We start from the raw sequence: 25,118 nt of genomic DNA, 5'->3' as shown, positions 1-25,118 counted from the left end.
GACATCGGTGCATTGATTCATCTTAGCATTAAGCTAGTTGTTGTTATTGGGAGGTGGGCTGTGGGATGCATCATCCTGTCCCTAAAAAAACATGGCTGGCCCATGACATAGATGAGCTAGGCGGTCGCCTGGGGCGCCATCTGCTGGATGGGGGCACCAAATTGCAATATTTATATATATATAGTTTGACTCACCACTCATTTTGTGTAAAATGTTAAAAAATGTAATGATTAAAACCATTTATAAATGGCTAAAAAACTCCTACTTCACTGTTTGGTTTCTCTTTAAAGTCTGCAGCGGGGCGGGGTGGCAGGATGATACCTGCTCTTTGATTGGACAGTTTGATTTGTGGACATCCAATTATAAAGACGGGGGCAGAATTCGCAACCGCAACTTCAGGAGATACACGCAGGTTTTGGCTACACGTTTGCCAAAAAATGCTATAAAAAACTTGGAAATTATTTCTCAAATGTCTCTTACGGGGATGCAGATTCCTTTTTACACATTTTCAAACCAAACATTTTCTGGGCAGATTTATTCTGCGGAATGATGGGTCTTGATTCGGTTGCGGGTGCAAATCTTGATGGCCTTGGAGCATTGGTGTGTCTTGTTCCCTTTGAGACGGACGATTTTTCTCTGAAAGTTGAGGTCAGTCTGTGGCTTTGCATTGACAGGCCAGGGAGGACACATTACGACATCTGGTGACAGCTGGGCGGCCACATCGCAGTGGCAGTTGGATCGCTGGCCGGCAACAGCTCTGATTGGACGATGTGTAAATGTCTCTGGATGGCAGCCATCCGTATCAAGTGCCGACAGCCGCCTGGTAGACCGCGAGTAAATAAAAGGGGGCCGTCCTGCGTGTGCATGAACATTTTCTCCACTCATTTACAGAGTGCTCTCTGACTTTGATGTTTCTTGCGTGGCTCCAGGTCCACCGTACAGGTTTGAGTATTTTCCACCTGCAGAAAGCCTGTATCCACCCGTAAGGACAGTTGCACTTTGGACACAAACTTCTGTTGGATTAATAGACCGGTTTTCCTGACGGTCGTGCAGTTTTGTGTGGAATTCCCACACAGGATTGTTTTCATTTCTCCCAGCTGGCCTTCTGGGACCAAAACCTGTCGTCTGCCAGACCTCTTCTGGTGGATGGATCCGGATGACCGTCCAGTTTGGCATATCTAGACCACATTACATAATGAAATGATTTGTCCCGACATATTTGTTGGCCATCGATCCACTTTGTATTATCCATAAACGTCAACAGAAGCATTTAAATGACAGATTTAACGAACAAAACTCAAGTTATGCTTAACTTTCACTTTCTAAAAGCTAGTAAAAAAAGCATTTCACTTTGTGACAGTTGAGGCTTTTTATTACAGGTTGTAGCCGATTCTAGTTAATGTTTTCCTGGTCTACTTCTCTGACCTCCACCAAAGCTGCTTCAGGGTTTTATTTAGTCTTGGAGCAAACTAAAGACCTGCATGAGCATTGGGAATGTAACAGAGGATAATGACCAGTTCTGGAAAAGGTCCATTTTAACTATCTTACTCTAAAATGACTTGATCAATCTTTATAGCTGATGTTCTTATGGCAGTGTTGGTTATTACTCTAGTTTGGGTGTGCATGGAGCAGGAGTGAATGCATGCACGTGCAAACATTGACAAAGCATGGAGCTCTTTGGTTGGTGTTTGAAGCCTGGAGTTTGCTCATTAAATCCCACAGATGGCTGTGTAATGCCTCTCATCTTCCATTCAACTGTGGATTCTATTGATTTCAACCCTCAGACAGGAAATGCGATCTATACTAGAACGCAGATGGAGCAGCCAGCCTCCACCCACAGGCGTGTTTGGATCAAACCTTTCTATGAATTATGACTCATCGTAAAACTATAAATGTTAAGTCATTTTCTTTGGACCTTTTTTATCCTGAATGGAGTCGATCATTACCCAAACGTCTATCTTTGCTGCTCATGTCTTTCTTGTTTTCTATAAAACATTTTATCACCTTTGTTTTTATGTTCATGTCCGTCATGAACTAATCCATCTTTTCATCCTGTCCGACCCAGATATTGAAGCGTTCCACACGCTGTGAGGCCGTTCTAAAAGTCGTATCTCTAGTTTCATGTTGGTACAGTGGTCGTCTGACGCTGCAGGAACAAATGGTCTTTGTGATGGGTTCCTTTAATGTGGGAGCGGCATCCATGTGCTGGCATGCTACCCCACTGAAAACATCAAAGCGGCTGTCGTCACCCGGTCTCCAGCAGCAGACGGAAGAGCCCATGCAGAATGTTGTCGCTGGCTAAGAGGCCGTGGATTACTTTAAGCAAACCAGTACTGATTTCAGACGGACGTTAGATTCTTTACAGAACCAGATTTGATGCTTTTCAGTTGATGAACAGAGCTACCGCTGTCTTCACAGAATGAGGATGGAGGTCTTAGTGAAACTGGCTCCTAAACTTGGCAAATCTTATCAGGATAGTTCACCAATTCAGACTATATATCACCAATGTTCAACATCAGCTACAACACTTTTTCCTGCTGCTTTGGTACAGAGGAGGCGTGCTGCGAGGCGGTTAGAGAGGAGATGACGGCTAAGAAGTCACGCTGACAGATTGTCAGGAAAACACTGAGAATCGATGTGTATTAGGGCTGGGAGTCACTTGCCTCACGATGCAATACATGGGTCACGATGTCGTGATACTGTAATAATTGGTAAAAAAAAAAGTGAATAATTCTAGTAGCTGCCAGATACATTGAGCTCACTACAGCCAGTCTTCCATCATGTGTCCCCTATCACCAAAGGATGATGAATATAACGTTTAAAGCCTCTTCCAACGAAAATCAAAGATCAATACTTAATGAGAACCCATTGAGAATCAATCGCAGGACTAAATGTCGCGATATATCGCAATGTCAACATTTTGGCACACCCCTAATGTCTATCACGTTAGCAGTTGTTTTAAGGAACCTGCATTCGTCCGACTTAATCTGAGTAATCTGCTCTGTCTCATCGTTGCTCCACGTTTGTCCTCCATTTGAATCCCATAATTCCCAGCTACGGTGGCCGTTTTGGTCCTGTTGTTCCACTCCTTCCACAGATTGTGTTCAGACTGTGGAAACTCTGAGCGAACCGGACCTCGGTCTGATTGGAAACAAACCGACCACCTCTAAAGATGGGTCAGAGAGCAGTTCCTGGTCTTGAACCAAGGTCTGCTTGGGAGTATTCAGACGGAAAATTTGATCCGTAATATCAGTGGAAATGGACCAGATGTGTTCAGTCTGAATAGGGCTTTAATCTCTGAGGCCCCAAAACTGGAACTTTAGGCCCAACCTGAATTCTTCCCTTCTCCCTTCCCCTTCATGTAGCCCTCCAAACGAAGAGTTAGGAAAAAAATGTTTCATGTTTTGTTCGATAACATCACCAATAATTGCCGGTTTGGTAGCATTAGGACGGATCTTCCAGAGCTCAGATATACAGAACGGCACATTTGTAACTTTAAAAAGTCATGCTACAACAAAAAGTCATTATGTACATTTAAATGTAAACTTCTGTGCTTCAGAGGGCACCCACGTGAAGAAAAGGACTTCTCAGGATGATGCGGGGAAAAAATGAGGACTTTCATGAATATATTTTCAAGTATTGTAGCATGAATGGTTCTTCTTATCAATAGAATGACAGAGTATCAGTTGTTTATTCATCTATAGAAGTCTTTGGGGTTTTGGCTTCTGGGAACCAGCAGATACTTCCTGTTTGGAACACCAAGGGGGAGGGGCCTCTCGGTCCAGATCTCATGTACAACCAGTGGTTGATGGCTCTTTGTTGCCAAAAGTCAAAGTCCAACAGTAGATGTTGGTATCAAAGGGTGTGAGCTGGTGAAGGTACATGTGGGGAGGTCAGGATGGAGCAGGAAAACCTTCAGACTAGAAGATTATTTTAGTTTTCTCCTAAAATTACTTTGTCGGTAATAAGAAGGTTCCTATTTTATGCCTTTGGAAATAAACTTGTAAATAGTAAATGTTTGGAAACTTGCCGTCATTAAATCATTTGTCTTCTGTTTGGTTTCTTCCAGGACTGCATCAGGTGTGTCTGCACCTCGAGCATCCAAACCCACAGTAACCACAGCAAAGACTGCTGCTACCGCCACCACTGCTGGAAAACCAGCTGTTTCTAAAACCGCAGCAGCACCCCCTGCTGGCAGGACCACAGGAACACAGCCTGCTAAAGCTGCTGCTGCTAAGAAAGGTAGACGTCTGCAGATTCAGACACTTCTTTGGAGTAGTGCTGCCACAAAACATTATTTTATTAGTCTACTAATCAGACTATTTTTTTCTGATTAGTCCATTAATCAGTTCATGCGCAAAGTGGATGTAAAACACATCTTAACCATCATTAGCTCTAAACTAACTAAAAACTAGATATATTCACACTAGCATGCCTGTGATAATGCTAGTGTGAATGCTGTTAGCTGAATTTGGCAGCTGAAGATGCTGAAATTGATAGTTGAAAATGGTGAAGCTGATGGCCAGCTAAAATATTAGCTAAATGCCAAATCAGCCCAAAAAAATAAAAAAGCCAACTAAAAAAAAAAGCTTAAGTTTGCCAAAACAGTTAGAATGTAACTGAAGTATTAGCTAAACTCAAAATAGACTAAAAAACAAAACATAAAAAAGCTTAAATTAGCCAAAACATCTAGCATGTTACTGAAATATTAACTAATATTATATGTTAACTCCAAAATAGCCTAAAATACCTTAATAAATACCAAAGTAGTCCAAAAAGCTAGCATAATGCTATTATAACTTTCAACTTTACTACACTCTGACTCCATAAAAAATAAAGTAGCGACTAATCAACTATTAAATTAGTCTAAGACTATTTCAATAGTTGATCAGTCGCTGTTTATTTGACTTTTCATGGCAGCTCTACTCTGGAGGATTCCTTCGTCTGTGGTTGATTTATAAATGTTTTACAGAGTTATTTCGATTATTTCTCAATAAATTTCTGTTTCACCAGATGTTGGTCGGCCACCTGCGGCTCCTGCAGCCAAGAAACCAGCAGGAGCTTCAGCGCTTCCTGCTGCCAAGAAGCAGGAAGCTTCTAAACCTGCAGCCGCGTCCAAGACCAGCGCCGTCCCCAAAGCGTCGACCGCAGCCAAAGCGGCAGAAGCCAAGTCCAAACCGCCTCCACCTGCAAAGCCCGCCGCCACAAAGAAACCTGCAGCTGCTGGGCGCTTCCCTCCGGCGAACAAGCCCCTCCTTTCTCAAACCCCTCCTGTTTCTCCAGCCAGCAAACCTGCAAAAAGTAGCACCCCCAAGGGGAAGGGCGGAGCGAAGCCCGTTCAGTCGGTGGCGCCTTTCAGCGCCACGAAGACGGCCCTCGCTGCCGTGTCTGCTCCTGCTGCACCAGAGCCTCCCAGCACCTCAGCCGCCGCTGCTAATGACCCTGCAGCCGCCACTGATGAACCTGCAGCCGCCGCCGCTGATGAACCTGCAGCCGCTGCCACGGCGCCCTCGCCGCAGGAACCTCCCCAGACTGTGTCATCAGAGGAGGCCCCCACCCTCCAGTCAGCCGCTCCTGCCTTACCGACGCCAGAGCAGAGCGCTTCTGTAGCCACGGAGCCCCCACCTGACCTGCATGTCATCGACAAAGCCCCGCCCACCTCTTCCTGCCCCCCTCCAGCACCGAGCGCCGTCACCCAGACGGCTCCTGCTGCCAATCTGAATGAAGAGGAGGAAGAGGAGGAGAAGGAGGGCAGCCAGCTGGTGTCTGTGTCTGAAATGAGCGGGACCACGCAGCCCACCGAGGAGTCCCGCCCCGGCTCCGGCGGACCTGTGGGGGCGTCGGCCTGGAGAGCGGGTGGCGCCCTTCTGTCGGAGCTGGACTCTGAAGACGTGAGCGGCAGCCAGCAGGGGGCGTCGGAGCTGAGCGCCCCCGGTGTCCTGGAGGGAACGGAGAGCATGGACGACCTGGGCGACGGCAGCCTGAAAGGCGCCATGGACATGGAAGGAGCCTCGGCGGGGTCACCGGACTTTGAGAAGGTCCCCGACATACCGGTCATCGACTTCGACGAGGACGAGGACGACAGCGACCGCGTGTGTGACATGGACGTGGGCTCAGAGAAGACGGACGAACCACGGAGGCCGCGGCACGACAACGACGTGGACGAGGACGAGGAGGACGACGACGACGTGGAGATGGCGAGCGAAGGGGTGACGGAGAGCGGGCTGGAGAGCTACGGGAACGCAGACGAGGACGACTTTGCTGAAGATGAAAGGCTGGATAACCTGAACAGAGAGGCTCCGCCTCCACCGCCTCCCCAGCTGCCCTCCGCCCCGGCTGCTCAGTGGGACCAACCAAACCCCTTTGCTGATCCGTGGGCGGAGCCTCTCCGGCCCCAGCAGGTTCTGCAGCCTGCAGCGGCTGAGCCCCTGCTAGGAGACTGTGTGGCTCCGCCTCCAACCGCAGCTCAGGCGTGGTCAGACGCCGCATCGTTTGATCCTGAAAAACAAAATGCTGCCAAAGCGGCAGAAAAGTGTCAGTCAGGAAAGCTGAACAACGAGTCCCGCACACCGGAAGACGACCTCGGCCGCGACGGGAAGCTCCGCCCTCCAGGTGAGCCAGCTGACGTAGAGGAAGGAGACAAGGAGGAAGAGGAGGAGCCTGAACCAGAGACTCTTCCTGCTGACGAAGTCCTGGGAGGCTCCGCGACGGCGCCCACCTCCGCCCCCTCCTCGTCCTCCACCACAGAAGACGAAGCGAGCGACACGGAGGGAGAAGCGCAGCTGGAGGACTCGCTGGTCACCGCAGCTGTGATGAAGATGCAGTTCGACGGCCAGCCTCTGACCCAGCGCTGCCTGTCCACGGTGGAAGAGGGGGTGGAGGCAGAGGAGTCGGTGGCCGCCGCCGAAGACGCCACTCCGCCCTCGGCCGCCTCGCTGGCGTCGTTCGGGTTCGACTCCGCGACCACGCCGTCGAACTCGAACGCCCAGTCGACCGGGGAGAGCTGCGTCCGGAGCCCCGGCATCTTCTCGCTGGAGGAGCTCTCCGAGGAGGCCAAGGAGCCCCCCGCCGAGCAGCAGTATATGGAGTGCAGGAAGCAGGACGCAGACGCGGCCGAGGAGGTCTCAGCAGAAAACCCGGATCCCCCGTCGGGCTCCCAGAACCCGGAGGAGAACCCGGAGAACACCCAGGCCCAGTATTACTCGGCTATCTGTGAAAAGACTGATGACTCTGTAGCAGGTAACGTATAGCTGTCGTCCTGTCGTCCTGTCGCCCTCCCTCTGGCCCTCCTCAAGCTTCTCCTCTTCATCGGTTGTTGTTGTTGTTAGTCTGGGGGTGGGGGTGGATGTAAACAGAAAAACAGAGAGCAAAGTAAAACCTAGAATCCAAAAACCTCTTCTGGCTGAAATCACCATAAAACAGCTTTATTTCCTGTATGTGCAATCGCCTGCTCTGCCGCAGCCGCAGCTGCATCCGCCGTCTGCTCCGTTGGATGCAGAACTCCCCTGACCTGACCTGAAGTCGTCACCTGACCTGAAGCGTGACCTGAAATGAACTGCTGTTTGTGTATTTAAACTTCAAATAAAGATTAGATTTTTACCACCTCGTGTACACTTATTACAGGTGGGTCACGGGAGGGGGGAGGGGGTGGGGTTTGTTGGCCTCGTCTTCATCCTGGAAGCTGAACTCCGGAGGCTCCGCCTGGTTTTCATAAGCTCCGGATCCACCCGACCGGCAGCTGGAGGTCCAGCTCTCCGGAGGATCCGCCGTTCTCTCGAGGTTGTTGTTTTTTTCTCCTCTGCACCGTTTTCCTGCACCGTTGAGCTTCTGCATGTCACCGCCGCACACGGCGAGCTGCATTTCCTCCTGAGGGGCCGGCGGCAGACCCGTCTGGGTCAGAGCGATGCTTGGCCGTAGATGCATGGAGAGCTTTTGCATGGATGGACTAACGGAGCTGCCCCCCCCTCAGGTAGAGGCTTGCTTTGTTTCCTGCAGCTGGTTGCATATACAGGAAGCTTCTTTTGCACCGAAAGTTCTCATTTCTCAATTTGTTTTTAAGATGTTGCACTTCTGCTCTCTGCACAAAGTTTCCACCTCCGGTCACCTCCCCTCGGGACACTTTTATTTTCCTGTTTTACCCCCCCAGCACCCCTGAAGTGGGCTTTTTCTGTCACTGTTGCTCCATTTGCAAACGAATGCTTTTATTTTGCTGTTATGCCCCGCCCACCTGCCGTCTGTATGACGCTTCTCCCTCTCCGCAGCTCTCCTCCCGCGGCGCCGGGATCACGCGCCGTTCTCCAGAGCTTACTACGACATGGTCAAGCTTCCCGACACGCCCAAACTGACGTGCGCCGACCTCCCGCCGCGGAGCCCTGCTAGGCAGGGGGCGAGCCCCCAGCTGCGCCGGCTGGAGCAGCACCAGCGGCAGCTGCTGGAGATGCAGCACCGCCGGGAGCAGCAGAGCCGGCCGCTGGAGGAGGCCGAGCAGGAGAGGAAGAGGAGGGTGGAGGAGGAGGAGCGGCGGAAGAAGGAGGAAGCTGAGGAGGAGATCAAGAGGAACAAGGAGGAGCAGCAGAGGAGGGAGCTGGAGCTGCAGCTGCAGCAGCAGCAGCAGGAGCTGCAGCAGCGGCAGCAGATCATGCAGTGGCAGCAGGAGCTGCAGCAGACCAACCAGGGTCAGGCGGCGCTCCTGTCTCCCTCCTCTGGACTCTGCACCATCTATGAAGCTCTGGAGAGCAGCGAGGAGGAGCAGGAGGAGGAGCAAAAACCATCCGGACAGAGCGCTGAAAGAACGAAACCTGACCAGGATAGAAGCTCCTCCTCTCCTCCAGACTCCACCCTTTCCTCCAGCAACCCCTCCCAGGAGGAAGACGTGTCCCCCCTCTGCCCCCCCGAGTCCCCGGACCCCCCCTCGGCTCTAGACCTGGACTGGGGGCAGAAGGTTGACATAGTCCAGCAGCTGATCAACCAGACGCTCCTGCTGAACGGAGACGGCTACTCCTGCTTGCTCCCTCTGCCGGGGGGGGCGGGGGGCACCCTGAGCCCCCTGGAGAGCAGCCTGTGGCCCGCCCTGCTGCCCCCCCTCACCCCGCCCTCCGCCACCGTCACCTCCGTCAGCAGCTTCTCCCCCGACGCCACGGGCAGCTCGGCACAGGGGGAGTGGACAGTGGTGGAGCTGGAGACGCACCACTGAGGACGATGCTGCTACAGCTCCAGCTACAACTACACGTCAAACGCTCCAGTAAGAACATCTCTCCATGGATGAAGGATCCACGCCTCACAAATGATCGTTAAAACTTTTAATGTGTAAAACGTGTCTACATACATGAGCTGAGGATGACGGCAGGACGTCCAGGTGACCAACCTGCAGGTGACCAACCTGCAGGTGACAAACCTCCAGGTGACCAACCTCCAGCTTCAGTCGCCACAAAAACATTCATTTGATGAACACGGTTTTAAAAGAATGAAAAATGTCCAATTTAAACAAGATCTTAATCTAAAGTGGCTTAAACTCATCAGAAATGCAGTTGAGATGTTTTCTTCCTGCACATTTCTCTCAGTATCCCATGATGCATTGCTACAAACGGTTAACGGAGTTCCTGCATCTTTTCTAAGTTTACATCTTGCAGCCTTTTGAACAGACTGCGGAGTTCTAGTATTGGAAGGTTTTAATTAGTTTTTTTTTTTTTTGTCTGATGAGTTGAGATGAAATATTTCCGTTTGAATCTGATTCTTTATTGAAGTTTTCCTGAAACCCATTTCAGTCTTAAATTATTTTTGATGATTGTTTTTAAAGCAGAAGCTGCTTTCTTTTTTGTTCAGAAATGAAGGTTTGAGTCGACAGCTTTAGTCTTCCTCAGGGTTTCAGACTTTAGAGCGGCAGACGCTGACGGCGCGCTCCTCATCACTGCCGGAGGAGATGAAGATGATGAAGATGTTTGGATTTCACGGCTCTTCCTGAGCGCTCGTTCAAAAGCACTGAAGTGACCTGCTGCACTGTTCACGTCCAACACGGACGCCGCTACTGACGGGGAGCGTCCGCCGAGAAGGATGGGCGTAACCCCAAAACTGTGATGAGTGAATGTGGTGGAAAAAAGCACTGTCTAACCTTTACCTGTCCCACCTTTACCTGTCTAGCCTTTACCTGTCCCACCTTTACCTGTCTCTTACCCGTCCAACTTTTACCTGTGTCATTTACCTTTCCCACCTTTACCTGTCTTTGTCTAACCTATCTCTCCTTTACCTGTCCAACTTTTACCTGCGTCTCTTAAAAATCCCACCTTTACCTGTCTCTTACCTGTACCGCCTTTTACCTGTCTTTGTCTAACCTCTCTCCTTTACCCGTCTCACCTTTTGCCTGTCTCACCGTTACCTGTCCCACCTTTACCTGTGTGGTAGTGACCCTCTGAGTTTTCCTCCACCTTTTCTGTCTTTTCAACCCGTCCTGGATCTTCTGCCGCCTTCACAACCGTCGGTTTTCCTAAATGTTCCTCCTGAAACCGGTTTGTGTTTTAAACGGAATCACTGTAATGAAGGGACGCTCCACTTCACTTTTGTATTCCAGATTTTTAGGCCTCGTTGGCGTTTCAGAGTTTATATAGAGATTTTTATTGTGTAGAGTTTGGGTTTCAGTACGAAAGTTTGTTTTGTAATCCAATGTTTTCCTTCTTTAAAGATCTGACAGAAGCTGGCGTGTGAAGTGGAGTAAACTTCCATCTTTCTCAGGCTCCAGATCCTCAAGATTTCATTATGAAATTAATTTATTGAAGGATAAAGTTTGGCCGGCGGGTCTCCTCTGGAGTCGCTGAGGGCCGACTGTCATGGCAGCTTCCTCTGAAATGTTCCCACTGTCATTATTTCAATGCAATGTTTTGAGTCAATAAAATATTTTTTTTATTAACACGACTTCTGTTTTTATAACAAACTCTGGAAAACTTTCAACTTGAAATGCTAAAACATGCAAAGTCATTTAGATGAAAAACTCAACAGTCCAGCTGGATTCTCCACAGCGCCCTCTTTGGGTTATTCGGTGTAGCGCTGCAGCAGCAGCTGCTGCAGGACATCCGTGGCACTGCGGCTGGACGGCTCAGTGCAGCCAAAACACAGAAGCTCCTGGTAGTCTCCCTGAGGAACCTCGCACAGGATCCTGAACATCAGCAGCAAACGGGAGACAAAGGTTTGATCTGAACCTCCAGGTAGAAACGTCAGCTTCTTCATGTTCAGCTCACCAATCGTGAATGTCGTCTCTGGGGTCGGGATCCAGCTGCAGCCATTGGCCGATGGACCACACCCTGGCCACGCCCTGATCGCTCTTGTGGGGAAGGTCTTTGCAGCAAAGGAAGAAACTGAAAACCAAAAGAACACAGACTTGATGACTGAACGTTAGCGCTAACACAATTAATTGAATAATGGAGTATTAAAATAGTCGACGACTAATTTAATACTCGATTAGTCGTTACTTTAAATTCTATGGAGTCAGAATGTAGTAAAGTTGAACAAAGTTGTGCGTTCATCACCAAAAAATGTACCGTTTTGATATTTGAGTCGGTGAGACCAAAACTATCTTTTGTGAAAAATAGCTCCTTGTTTTAGATGCTAACCTCATTTAATTGTGTGAATGTTTAGTAAGCATAAAAAATAAGTGAGTCTTCAAATGTCAAAGTTTTAAGTAGTTTAGAAACAAGACTTTAAATATATTCATGGGCTATGTTTTAATATTGTATTGTAATTTTCAAAAAATGTGAAGTTTAGCTAATATTTGGGCAAAATGCTACAGTTTTTGGCTAATTTGTTATCTACTGGGGTTTTTAGGCTAATTCAGAGTTTAGCTTCTATTTTAGCAGCATGCTAATAGTTTTGTCTAATTTAGTTTACTGAGAATTTTAGGCTATTTTGGAGTTTAGCTAATATTTAAGCAACGAACTATAGCTTTGTTGGCTTATTTGTTGTCTACCGGAGTTTTTTGGACTAATTCAGAGTTTAGCTTCTATTTCAGCAACATGCCAACATTTTTGACTAATTTAGTTTGAGGAAATTTTCAGCTGTTTTGGAGTTTAGTTAGTATTTAAGCAATGTTTTAGCTTTTTGGCTAATCTGGCATCTGAGATTTTTTTAAACACATTTGGAGTTTAGCTAATATTTTAGCAACATGCTAACATTTTGAACTAATTTGTTATCTACTGGGGTTTTCAGGCTAATTTGGAGTTTAGCTAATATTTTAGCAACATGCTAACGTTTTTGACCAATTTAGTTTACTGAGGAATTTTAGGCTAGGTTGGTGTTTAGCTAGTTAGCCATGTTCAGTAAACAGCTTTAGCATCTTTAGTGACTACTTTTAGCAAAATGCACTGACACTAGCATTATCACAGGAAATGCAACTTTTCTAGTTTAATCTGTTTTAATACCAGAAGCCAATGAAGAACAGAGGCTGCATGATTCATTAAAAGTTTAATAAACTATCATCTTCATTGTCTTTATTGTCTGATGGTTAAGATGTGTGTTTTACATCCAGTTTGCACATGACTCAATTAGTCGACTATTAGAATGGTCGTTTTTGACAGCACAACATCGTCGAGCTCACAGCTTCCACTTCCACACTCACTATTCGGTCTGATGGTCGCCGTCCTCCTGATGCTCCTCGCCATCTCCATCCTGATCCGTCAGACGCTCCACGTTCCAGCGCATGCGTTTGTACAGCCCGGTGTCGACTTGGGCCAGGTACGGCGTGAGCTTACAGAAACGGAAAATGGTCAACTTCAGGCGTCTGAGCCGAAACTGACCGATGCAGAAGCTCGACACGCTGTGGAGGGAAGCAGGAGATGATCGGACAACTACACTCGCTGGGGGGGGGTCTTAGATCCTCTTTAGACGGTGGCCCTGAAGTTCAAATCACTTAATGAAAACTAAGAAAAAAAACATTACAATTTAGAAATCAAAATGTAAAAAAGAAATGAAATTTCCAGAAATCAAAACAAAAAAATAGATTTAATAGGACATAACTGGACAACAATTGAGTTTTGAAGAAGAAAACCAGAAGAATGGTTTACCATAACTGGTGAAAAGTTGACTGATTAACTGAACTTTTGCAGTGGGCGTGGCCAGAAGCTTAAAGGGTAACCAAACAGGGACGTTTATATAGGAGCAGGGGGGCAGAATACTGGCTGTTTTTGACTAGATTTTCAAGAGTGATTAATATTATTTTAATTATAATCTTTAATATGTTTTTGCGTTTTGAGTGATTTATTCATGTGATTTGTACTTCAGGGCCACCGTACTTTCAGGCTACGAACGAGAGAGGAACCTGTTGGGGTCGGCCTCCTCCAGAGACAGGATGTCGTAGCTGGCGTAGGTCAGCAGCAGCTGCTCCAAACGGTCAGAGAGCTGCTGAGAAAAGTCCAACAGCTGCAAACACACAAAGCACAGACGTTAGAGTCAGCCTGCAGGAATCCAACAACGGATAAAAACACAGATCTCTGCAGCTGTTGAGACTCTTGAACTCTGATGAAAACGGTTGTGGCGTTTCTCTGATGATAGAGGAAGAAAATTAAACTCAAAATTGTACTTCTGAGTATTTCTTCATTACAATTGATGTAATGAGGAGCAGACATAAAAATGCAGCTTCAAAAAGATCATATTTGTACAGTGGGCGGGCCACCAGCTCTGAACTCTGATCAGATTCTAAGAGATGATCTGTATGCTGTATTTCTCATTAAAATGACTATTCTTTATTTCCATAAATCTTTAATCCCCAAAACATAATTTCTTCACATCCATATCAAGCCAGGTTTTCACTTTGGTTTTTATTTGTTTGGGTTTTATTCATTTGTCATTTCATGCTTCACTATGTTGGGTGTTTTTTTTATTTCATTTTTAATTATTTTGCATTTTTGTTGCACAAAAGTGCTTTATAAAGTTTTACTTGTATTTCTTGCATCTCAACGTTTTCATTACCTTAATTATTTTTGCATTTTGCTGTACAAAAAGTGATTTAGAAATAAAGTTTTATCTGTATTTTTTGTTTCTCAATGTTTTCATTACCTTAATTTTTCGCATTTTTGTTGTATAAAATGTGTTTTATAAAGTTTTATTAATATTCTTTGCATCTTAAAGTTTTCATTCACTTAATTATTTTTGCATTATTGATGTACAAAAAGTCCTTAATAAATAAAGTTTTATTCATATTTCTTGCATCTCAATGTTTTCATTACCTTCATTATTTTTGCATTTTTGCTGTACAAAAAGTCCTTTATAAATAAAGTTTTATTTGCATTTCTTGCATCTCAATCTTTTCATTACCTTTGCACAAACACCTGCACTCAGGTGAGAAGGTTTGGAGGCGGTGCTCCGAGCGGTTGATTCAAGGCGCCTGAAGAAAGGCTGGCACGTGCGCAGGAGGGTTAGGACGGCTGGGGTGAGAGTTTGTTTGTCCATGTGACTCTTTCTGCAATCAAACGTGAAACGGGCTTGAATAACGTAAGGAGTTGTGCAGTGGCTCCCCCTCACCTGTCCAGGGGCCTACCTGCTGACGAGGCAGTCACGCAGGTGCTCCACTTTCTTCAGAAAGGCCTGCAGCTGCTGCTGGGTGCACTGCAGACCCAACTCTGCCTGCCTGACCTCCAAGCACTTGCAGGACGCGTCTCTGCCACAAGGCGGCGCCAGAGCAACGTCAGCCAGCAGCAGCAGCGACTCATCCAGCTCTGAAACACATGAAAACACCGACACATTTGAACAGAAACCGTTTCATTTTACTAATAAAAAAACTTTAGAACATATTTACGGTTAAGAAAAGGGTGATCTGACCTCGGTGACTGCCCATCGGGTCTAGTTTCTTCCCCTGACTCCCGTCGTCCTGCGGCGGGTTCCAGAACGTACCTGGGTCCATAGGAAATTCTACCGGCGGAACCTCAAACCCAACTTTAGCTTCTGCCATATTTTCTGTCGTAATGTTAAAAATCAAATACAAAAATTAAAAGTTTTTTTATTTATGTATTTATTATCTCCGTCGTGAACGGAACGAGACTCCGCTTGTAACGGCTATGCTAGCGGTTAGCTAAAAGTCGCAATTTCTGCTGTAAAAACAAGTTATTTCTTTTAAAAAATAAATTTAGTTATTTGTTATTATTACAATATTCACATACCTATCAGTAATATTATTCGTATATTATTAGGTACCTGTCTTGATGTGCGCAAAAAAATCTGGTATTTTACCTCTTGTTTGAAAGTTACCACGAACGTGACGTCATCACGGATGTGCGCCCTCTGGAGGAAGCCGACTGTCTTTTCAAAATAAAGAGTCGCTGTTGTGTTTGATGAATTATTTCGACCTAAAGATGGGACTGATTTTATATGTATTTTTTTAATTATAAAATTAAAGAAAAGAAAAAAAATTCTAGAGCTTTAAAAATTAGTATTTTGTAAACTTCTTAAAGGTCAAAAACAGGTCAAATATTCTGTAAACAGTTAATAATCTTGTAATAAATGATACGAACATTTTTACAAACTTTTTATCATTGCAGAGTGTTAAATTAATAAAGTAGGTCATCAGTGGGTTGTGTTAGCACTTTAGGAGATACTTATATAAAATTTCAAAATATTTGAATTTGGCTTTTATTTTTGTAACACAGTACGCAACCTGTGTTCAACTATTAGCATGAACTCTTTCTCTCATTTTTACAATAACTTCCTTCTTTAAACTCATATTACAATCTTGATTGTCCATCCTGATTGAAACTACTATGTTTGTAAACTTTAATTTATTTTCCATAATGTAAATTAAGCCTTTCTCTGCCAGGTAAACATCTCTGATGTTAAAATAATCTCAGAGGTATTATAACTAGAAAAACAAAATAACTTTTTTTATTGTTTTTGTTTCATAAAAGGTCTTTTAACAAACTTTCAGGCTTTTTTTACACCGGGAAAGCATGCAATCTTTTCCTGCCCACACGTGCTTATCATTTGAAGGAGGAGTAGGAGTTACATTCTGTTAAAAAATAAAAATAAAAGTACTAAAACCTTTCTCTTTTCCAAATTATTTGTTTCTTTAGATAAAAATTGTTATTTCCTAATAATAACAATCAAAAATAAAATCATTGCAATTTAATTTGCATAGTACATAATAGTAAATTTTGGAGTGTTTATACTCTTCACATACATTTGGAAGATCCATCAAAGCTGAGCCCATAAAACGTTTCTAACAATGTTTGGTATTTAATCAATGAGAGAACATAATTAAAAATACTAATGCTATTGGTAATTTGAAACATATATCCTTTCATTTTGGTGTTGGCAGAGAAGGTTTCTTGATTTTTAAATTCACAGCCAACATATTGTCCAGGAAACATGGCAACTATTAAAAAATAAAAACAAAGGCGTTGCTACAATTCAGATTTATGGTCACGTGGCATTGATGCAATGACTGACTAAATACAAACATTCTTATTTTTTTTATTTTATTTTTGCAGAATTAGGGGTTTTAGGGCTTTGCTTGGTTGTAGTTTTGGAGGGGAAGTTAAAAAATATGTTTTTTTGCCAAAAAAAATAGTAAAATGATGTAATCTGAAAAAAGTTCTCCCCAGAAAGACACAAAAAAAATATTATATATAAATAAAAGTATTTGTGTTTTTAGTTGTACGTTAAAAGCTAAAAATGTGTATTCAAATTTATGTAAATGTTGATCAAACTGCCACTTTCACTTTTTTAGGTAACACACTTTTATGAAAGCGACAAAGAAACTGATGCATGTCTGTTAATCTGATGTAGACCCGCAGTAACACAGAAATACACATTTAGAACTGCGCTACACTCTACTTTATATAGCATAATGTTATTTCAACTGATCAGTGCAAACTTTTACCAAGTTTTTCAAACTTAGTCAGCAAGAATTGAAAAATAGCTTAAAGAAACTTGTTTTACTGCATCTAGACTCACGGACATGGACACTAACGTTTGCAAAATGCAAATTTTTAATCGTAAAAAAAATCTTTACAAAAATCTGAATTATTGGAGACAGAGAGATTAATTGTGTAAAACCCTTTCTTGGTGTTTGAAGCTCGAGGTATTTGAGCAAAATATAAACACAAATGTATAATTTAGTTTTTACAATAGAACAAACGTATCCTAACACAGATTCTAGTGTCTGTTTCTGATGTGCTCTGATGTCAGTTTCCTGCGTTCTAGTTTCTCCTGCCTCATTTTCATATTGCAAATCTGTCATGTAAAACATAACATTATTCTTTCTGTTTCAACTAGAGGCCAGACACGTCGTTTTGTTCCCATGGTGACGCACAGGCTGCATCGTGTCACACTGCATGCATTTAAAACACATTTTAAAATATGTTTTGTGATCTCTTATGAAGTCAGTCAATTTAATTTAAAGACACCGGAGACAAAATCACTAAAAACAGTCCAGTCTGGAGACAATCAGAAAGACAGTTTTTCATTAGTGATAACTGCACAGATGTTACAAAAACACACAAACAAGCTTTGAAAATCAGAAACACAATGGAATAGGAGGGAAAAAAATACAAACATGACAAGAACAGAAGTTCCTTTTAGAAAGCTCTGAAGAAAACAAAGTTGTTCTGACTGATTGTTATTTTATTTCAATTACTGTGAGGTTTAAAACATGATATGTTGGATTTGTTGAGTATATTTACATCCTCATTGTTTCACTATAAACTTAAGCTGAAGTTGAATTCTGGCCAATTCAAATCTAGCTTTACATGATAGTATTCAAAACAAACCTGTTTCTATCATGTTTTTTAAAAAAAACAAAAACAACCAGATGAGGAGCAAAAACTGAAACATGACTAATCCAAATGAAGTTCACCTCAAAATGTATTTAACTTTTGGATTTTTCGTCCATAATATAAACACATTTTCATTTAAAGAATAATATTTAAAAAAACAGGCCTTACTCTACAATGTCTGTGTACTCTTATACAACTCTTAGTTGGGTTCTTTATTTCCTTTTTGATGCCTTCCAATTAAATTTCAGTCTCTGCATACAGACGGAAATTTTGATCTTATTTTTTATGTTTTTGTTTGTTTGTTTTGTGTTATATTTTTTCCTCCAATGCTTAAGTTTGATTATTTTTTCTTCAAATACCGGTATATAAATAATAATATAATACTTAAATTATATAATAATAATAATAATAATTGAAATAGTAACGTGTTGTGTAATAATGTCTAATTTGAAGGGAAAAAAAGTTCCATGTTTTGCATGTTCACTACTTCAGGTCACGTGACACGGACGGGCGCGTCCCCGCCGCCTGACGCTGACCAATGAGCTCCTCGGCGGTTGGATCGAACGTCGAGAGCGCGCGGCAGACTCCACAGCAGCCCGCGGTCTTCCCGCTGCTCGGACTTCTGGGAAACGTCGCATCCGGCTCGGCTCTGACCCGAAACAAAGAGTCACCTTCCACGTTTTGTCCTCTGACAGCTACATCAGCGGAGGGTCCGGACGGCGTGTCAGCGGCGGCACGTGATACCGGCGGGAGGCAGGCGTGTTCCTGTTTCACGGGTGTTACCGGGAGGAGGAGAAGAAGGAGGTGGGAGGAGGGCTTTCTTTCATTGTACCGTGGATGCGGCTCACTGCCCGGTCCGGCTGCCAGAGGATTCTTCCGGCCTCCCGCTAGCTGTTCGGAACCACAACAAAGGAAGACGGACAGTGAATGTGGACGTTTCGCTTGGAGGCAGTGACGTAAAAACACTCCCCGACATTTTAAACGGTTTCGGAGTGTTTGTGAGGAGGGGGCTGACGTCGGTCCGACACGCAGGGAGGGTCCGTTCAGGCGCGGTCAGGAAAACCCAACAATGAGGATTCCAGCGGGACGGTTCGCCTTTGTGTGACGGGACCGCATGAAGCCGAGCTGAAGCCTCCACGGCCGGGACGGGTTTAGTTCGAGTGTTTTAGTCAAGGAGCCGCGCGGGAGGGAGTCGGGAGCGGAGGGCAGAACCCCCGCGAGGGAGAAGCGCACGCGGACGGAGACCCGCGGCGGGCGGGAACCACCATGGCGAACGACGCTGTCCAAGTAAGTTGACCCGCTGGAGGTCACGGAAGCTGCTCTGTGACAGAATCGTAAATTCACATAAAAAAGTTTTATTATTAAATCATTTTTAACCATAAACTCATCCAGATGTGTCTTAATCTGGACATGAACAGTCCCAGAGGTGGGTGGAGTATCCTCCTCAAAAATTACATTAAAATGAGCATAACTTCACAATAATATTCTTCAAAGAAAAGTTTAAATATATACTAGAAGTTATACAAACAAACAGTAACATTAAATCGGGCAAAAATGTAATTAATTACAGGTAATTTTAGAGTTAATGATAAAAATAATAAACAAAGAACAACAAATTATTTAAAATTACACAGGAATGGATTATATTTAATTGAGAGTTTTTGACCTTTAGATGTCCATCTTGATTTTTGTTGAAAGACCCACTCCGATTAAAAATAGTTTATTTTAAACTTTATTATTATAATTTTCTCTTGGACATATGAAAAAGATGAAGCTCAAAATAGCATTTCTGAGTATTTCTTTATTCAAACCATTCTGGATCAGGACCAGACGAACAAAATGCAGATCGTATTATAGAAATACTTCATTCATCCCAGGCTGGGAAATTAGGCTGTTGCAGCATTAGGCATATACGGAAGATATTAACATATAGAGAAAATGGAATATACAATAAAACCAAAAACAAATTGTGATGTGTGCATAATGTGTGCAAATTGTGCATAATATAATAATGAGTCTGCAAATAGAGGCAGTAATGGACATCGGTCATTTAAAGAGTCAGAGGGATGAGGAGTTATACAATCTTATTGAGTGGCAGAAATGATTTCTTTTAGTCCTTGGAACAGCGGAGTTGTCTGAGCCTTTTGGAGAAGGCGCTCCGTTGTTTGTCCAGAACTGGGTGGAGAGGGTGGTCTGGATTATCCATGATGGATAGCAGCTTGTTGAGGGTCGTCCTCTCCACCACAGCTTCAAAGATGTCCTGTTTGCAGCCGATGATGGAGCCAGCTGGAATCTGGATCGTAACTGTACAGCTGGATGGCTCCGATATTGCTGCCATTTTTGTTGCACCCGTAATGCTAAATTGTGGGTTGTAAGCTATCGGGAAGGCATGTAAACAGAGAGCTCTCAGCAACAGAGGGGAATAAGGGGGCGGTATGCTCTGCAGCAACAGTCCGGCCCACATGAACTCCTGTCAAAAAGTTTTTGGCTAATAACGGCTATAATCAAAATAAAAAATAAAAAACGCTGGGAATGCTTTCAAAATAGATCAAATGATGATCAGAGTGGGACTTTAATGAGTTTTTTGTATTTGTTTTAGAGGTTCACCCCCACCCATCCATCCACCCATCAATGGGATCTTTCAAGCGTTTCAAACAGCATGTCGACCTTCCACATCTCTGACATGTTGAAGTTTGTTGCCGGCATGCTGACGCCTCTGTTGTGGTTTTGTAATCGAGGCTTAATTTTATCTGCAAGACTTCTTGGCAGAAATATTTATACAGACCAGACATTTTTCTTTTGAGTTTATCTGCTGATATGTATTGATTATCTCGAGAAAAAATGTTGTAATTTTTACAAACCCTTTACAGTTTTTACTAAGAGTTCTGCTTTTTCCATCAGATGTACTCTAGTAAAGTAAAAGTATGGTGTAGTAAAAAGTCAAAGCTCGTAAAGACTTGATTCTATTACTTACCCTGCTTTTACTTTGAGAAGTTGAAACTTTTCAAAAGTGGTTTCAGAGTCAGATAAAGGATCCTTTGATGATAATAGTGTGACTGTTTAGTAAACATTCTTCTGTTCCTTATTGTACGTTTTCAGCGCCTAAAAAATATCAGCAAATTCAGCTATCTTGATATCAAAATGTTAAGCTCGTTCAGGACATTACTGCTTGTATTTTTGGTATTCATAAACTTTGTAGTTTTTAAAATATTGAACAAATATTGCCCTGTATGAAATGAATGAGAAAGTCTTTGCATTTCAAAGTTTTAAGCAACAAGTCGTTAATTATTCGTGGACTGTTCTCATCTTTTACAGTAATTAAAAAAAAAACTGGAGTTTAGCTAATATTTTAGCAGCATGCTAACGTCTTTGGCTAATTTGGCATCTACTGAGGTTTTTATTGCTAATTTAGAGTTTAGCAACATGCTAACAGGCTATTTTGGAGTTTAGCTAGTGGGCCAATTTAAGCAATGAGCTAGCTTTTTGGATAATTTAGAATCTAATGAGTTTTTTTATGCTAATTTGGAGTTTAGCTAATATTTTTTTAGCAACATTGTAACGTTTTTGGCTAATTTCTTATTTTCGGAAGTTTTTAGAGGCTAATTAAGAGTTTAGCAACCTAACATTTTTGACTAATTTAATTTACTGATGAATGTTAGGCTATTTTTGAGTTTAGCTAGTATTTAAGCAACAAGTTAGCTTTTTTTTGGCTAATTTGGCATCTACTGAGGTTTTTTGGGCTATTTTGGAGTTAACCTAATATTTTTAGCAACATGGTAACATTTCTGGCTAATTTCTTATCTGTTGAGGTTTTCAGAGGCTAATTTAGAGTTTAGCTTCTATTTTAGCAACAGGGTAACGTTTTTGACTAATTAAGTTTACTGAGAAATTTTAGGCTATTTTGGAGGTTAGCTAAGCTACGTATTAGCTTTTTGGCTCATTTGGCATCTACTGAGGTTTTTATGCTAATTTGAAGTTAAGCTCATATTTAAGTAAGACACTAAATATTTTTCCAAATTTGGGATTTTTAAGAAATTTTTATACACATTTTTCTAAACTTAAGGTCTACTTCAGTGCTCTTTCATAGTTCTTGAGCAAATTTTGAGTCTTTTAGCAAATTTAACATTTTTCAAATAGGTTTTGCATTTTCAGGAAATCTTTTCAGCATTTAAACTAAATTGTGTCGCCATTTTCAGCAAAAAGCTTCAGCATCTTTAGTGACTATTTTCAGCAAAAAGCATTCACATTGACTTTTCTGGTTTCAAATGGTTTGATTCTACTCTAAAGTGATGAATTCTGTACAAGTGAACCATCTTTTGTTTTCATGATCGTGTTACAGATGTTTACCTTATTGGTGGTAAAAGTTGAACCACTTTCTGCTTCTCCAAAGTGGAGATCTGATCTCCTGTGTCACCTTGGTGTTGTATTTCTCTCATGTGGGCTCCTGGTTCTGTTCTCTAAGTTTTGTGTACAAACATGCAGAATGCAGACGAGTACAATAGTGGTATTTGGAGGAAAACAAGCTTTTTAGCCTCAGTCTGTAAAGACGTTCATCCAGCAAAGCTGATTTTATTTTTGGGTTCCAGTGAAATATGTTGATGTAGCGTTCTATCTTTGGAATGATCTTCCAGCTTTATGAGAGCAGGAACTGTGGCAGAGTTTAACGGCGAGCATCTGCTGAGTCTGGAGCGAGCCAGAGAATCCGCCGACGTGCCGGAGTGGCAGCTTTGCAGACGTGTACCTCTATTTATGGTTTAGCAGCATTGCTGCTGTTGGAGTTATTGTCCTAGCCGCTGTGGGTGTGCGGACACTCCATCATGAGAGGAAGCCAGGTGAGGAACAGGAACCTGAGAAAAGGCAGAACAGCAAACGTTCAGGCATCAGATTTTCTGTCACGATGAAGCATTCGTGGTTTTTAACACAGACCATCTCTATCTTCTTAAAAGTGCTGTTAATGTATGAGTTTCCTGTTGTGAGTGGTGCAGTCTGAATGCAGAGTAAAACCACAGAAGAAATACCCGCTTTGCTCTCTGTTGATGGTTAAAGTTGGGTGATTTGTTGACTTCTTCATTTAGGTCAAGTTTTGTTTTAAGCCAGATGAAAGCAGGCGCCTCATTTAGTGACATCTGGATGGATGCTGCAGAGCAAAACTGTGAAGATGTGTGTGAATTTCAGCCAAACACTGTTAATCAAACCTGCCTTCTCTGCTGTGTTTATACCCAACCTGCTAAACTAAAGACCTGCTTATAATTCTTCTCATTCTTGGTAACTAAGCTACTTTGCTGCATGTGTAGTAACTGCTCTGATAAACAGCTCCTTCCTCAAACTGTTGATCTTCTCCCATAAAGTTTATTCTTTCCTCTCTGACTGTCCATCTTTTCAAGGAGTTTCTAACCCTTTTTACACCTTTAAGCTCAAAAATCGTCACTTAAAGACCCACTCTGACAAAAATTGTGTTTTTAATATGTTCTTGTGGCATTTTGAGGACGTATATTAGGGAAAATAAAAGTAAAAATAGCATTTCTGAGTATTTCTTTATTCAAATCCATTGGAACCAGGAGCAGAAGAAAATATGTAGTTTGAAAAATTATGTTGAAAATACGGTGAGCGGTCGACAAGCTCCCTGCTTCACTCCATTCGGATGTCTCCATGTGTAGACGACTATGATCCATGAACGTCTTTGTTTTCCTCGTCCAAACTGGCTTCTGACTCAAAACTGCACTGCTGGATAGTTCCAATATTGCTCACAGTTTTTGTTTCAACAGTCATGTTAGGTTGGAGGTGTGAGAGGCTGTAAGCTAGCAGGAAAGCATGTAAACAGGGAGCTCTCAGCAACAGAAAGGAAAGAGTGGGTGGGGCCCAGAACTCGGAGGTGAATTTCTAATGAACTCCTGCTGCTCTGCAGCAGAAAACCCACACAGATTTTATGATTTTAGCCAAAAAAGGGGATAATCAACATTAAAAGACCACTGGGAACACTTTGAAAATGGATCAGAAGAGGATCGGAGTGGGTCTTTAACCAAACATGAGCAGAAATATCCTCAAAACCTCAGATCAGTAACAGGCTCACAGTATCACTGATGAACCTAGCTAAATGTACCTAAAGAAAACAAATAAACAAACCCTGCAAATCAAGACTACCAAGGTCCAACCTCAAACTAAAATAACACAACCCAGCAGTGTAAGACTGTTGAGGATGAAGATGGGAAAAAAAAGAACTAAACAAACCAGCACAACTAAAATCCAAATGCTTCACAGCCTGTAGTTCTGATCCCCGCCTGCTTCGGTGTCCTTTATCTTCAATAGCCAGCAGGTGCCAATCAAGAAACATGGCCACACCTGCCAGGTGAGCAGGCTGACGGGATGGAAAAGGGTGCAGCAGCAGGACGTAACACATCCTTTGATCAAATGGAGCCCCTGAACGTTGAAGTAGGCCATTAGAATCAGCAGAAGCAGGCCTGCATGTTTAGATTTAGAGGTTATGATAAACAGCCTCTTACATTTCCTTGTTAAACCAGTTTGGATTACAGCACCACAAAAGCAAAATAAACTATTTTTAGATCAAGGTGTCAAGTCAGTAATAAGGATTTTTTAAAAATATTTTTCCAACTCGGGGTTAACAGTTGATTATTCCAGATGTACTCCTTTTGAGATTTTTTCATTCATAAAGTCATACAAAAGAGCAATAAGTTCAGAAGCATTTGGAAACATTTCCAAGAATTTTTAGGAATTCTTTCCTAGAACTCTGATGGGAAGTATTCAAGCAGAAATGCAACTCAAAACAACATTCAGGTTAAACTGCATTCACAGGATCTTAATTCAGGTCTTTTTTTTAATGATTTCAGCTCATAATTAGAAATAATTGAAAGCCTGAAGCTTTTCCTCTCAGCTGACTGGATGTGACAGCTGAGAATACAGACAGTTTATTAGATTTCTCCTAAAAGAAATCAAATGATAAGATAAAGTTGGACATCATCAGCATAAGCTCACATTAAATCAGGAGAAATCTCTAGTGTTGGGGTTATGACAGTGAGATCCTGGTGTGTTTGATTACAGCGGAGCATCATTCTGCTGAAGCTAACGCACAAAACTAACAGGATTAAAAAATGTTTTTTTTTTTTTACGTGAAACCACAAGAAAAACATTGTCAAAGAGAAAAATGACCAATCCAAATTCTCCCCTTCCCCTTTATTTAGCTCTGCAAACGGAGAGTTATGAAAAAATTGTCTCATATTTCAGACGTCACTTTCCTTCGATGACATCACCAATAATCGCCAGTCCGCTAGCTTTAGCGCAGATCTTCCAGCGCTTAAATATACACAACAACAGCGGTTTTATAAATTTAAAAAGGTCATACTACAACAAAAAGTT

The 25,118-nt window shown here is 42.9% G+C and overlaps 4 protein-coding genes and 1 long non-coding RNA gene across 9 annotated transcripts in view; 2 read left to right on the top strand and 3 right to left on the bottom strand.

The window, feature by feature from the left end:
* Positions 1 to 9,758, top strand: part of si:ch211-214c7.4 (protein piccolo) — a 29,478-nt gene extending 19,720 nt beyond the window's left edge. For both annotated transcript variants that reach the window (XM_024289771.2, XM_024289773.2), the window contains exons 4-6: positions 4,070 to 4,242; positions 5,014 to 7,239; positions 8,262 to 9,758. In XM_024289771.2, the coding sequence (XP_024145539.1) occupies positions 4,070 to 4,242; positions 5,014 to 7,239; positions 8,262 to 9,193 (3,331 nt within the window). In that variant the 3' untranslated portion in view covers positions 9,194 to 9,758. The remainder of the gene's footprint in view (positions 1 to 4,069; positions 4,243 to 5,013; positions 7,240 to 8,261) is intronic.
* LOC112157183 (B-cell receptor CD22) overlaps positions 1 to 25,118 on the bottom strand; it is an 821,740-nt gene that overhangs the window by 639,720 nt on the left and 156,902 nt on the right. The window lies entirely within an intron of this gene.
* Positions 10,870 to 15,340, bottom strand: lg1h19orf67 (linkage group 1 C19orf67 homolog). Of its 2 annotated transcripts, none has more exons than XM_024289803.1 (8): positions 15,208 to 15,340; positions 14,800 to 14,934; positions 14,519 to 14,696; positions 14,296 to 14,440; positions 13,301 to 13,401; positions 12,602 to 12,799; positions 11,229 to 11,345; positions 10,870 to 11,146 (listed from the first exon to the last, which is right to left on the bottom strand). In XM_024289803.1, exons 2-8 carry the CDS (start codon positions 14,927 to 14,929, stop codon positions 11,023 to 11,025), a joined length of 993 nt encoding a protein of 330 aa, XP_024145571.1. In that variant the 5' UTR covers positions 14,930 to 14,934; positions 15,208 to 15,340; the 3' UTR covers positions 10,870 to 11,022. The 2 variants fall into 2 exon arrangements, with proteins under 2 accessions (XP_024145571.1, XP_024145572.1); XM_024289804.2 differs by having other exon boundaries at positions 15,172 to 15,264.
* pkn1a (protein kinase N1a) overlaps positions 18,261 to 25,118 on the top strand; it is a 50,627-nt gene continuing 43,769 nt past the window's right edge. Inside the window, exon 1 of the mRNA XM_024289776.2 lies at positions 18,261 to 19,034. Within this exon, the coding sequence (XP_024145544.1) occupies positions 19,014 to 19,034 (21 nt within the window). The 5' untranslated portion in view covers positions 18,261 to 19,013. The remainder of the gene's footprint in view (positions 19,035 to 25,118) is intronic.
* On the bottom strand, positions 22,293 to 23,064 carry LOC112157211. The gene is made up of 2 exons (XR_002921105.2): positions 22,766 to 23,064; positions 22,293 to 22,594 (listed from the first exon to the last, which is right to left on the bottom strand). It is a non-coding gene; the product is annotated as an uncharacterized LOC112157211 (long non-coding RNA).

This window comes from Oryzias melastigma, linkage group LG1 (assembly GCF_002922805.2).
Source record: "Oryzias melastigma strain HK-1 linkage group LG1, ASM292280v2, whole genome shotgun sequence".
Lineage (NCBI taxonomy): Eukaryota > Metazoa > Chordata > Actinopteri > Beloniformes > Adrianichthyidae > Oryzias > Oryzias melastigma.
Note: the sequence above shows the minus strand (reverse complement) of the source record. Positions and strands in the feature narration are given on the sequence as shown.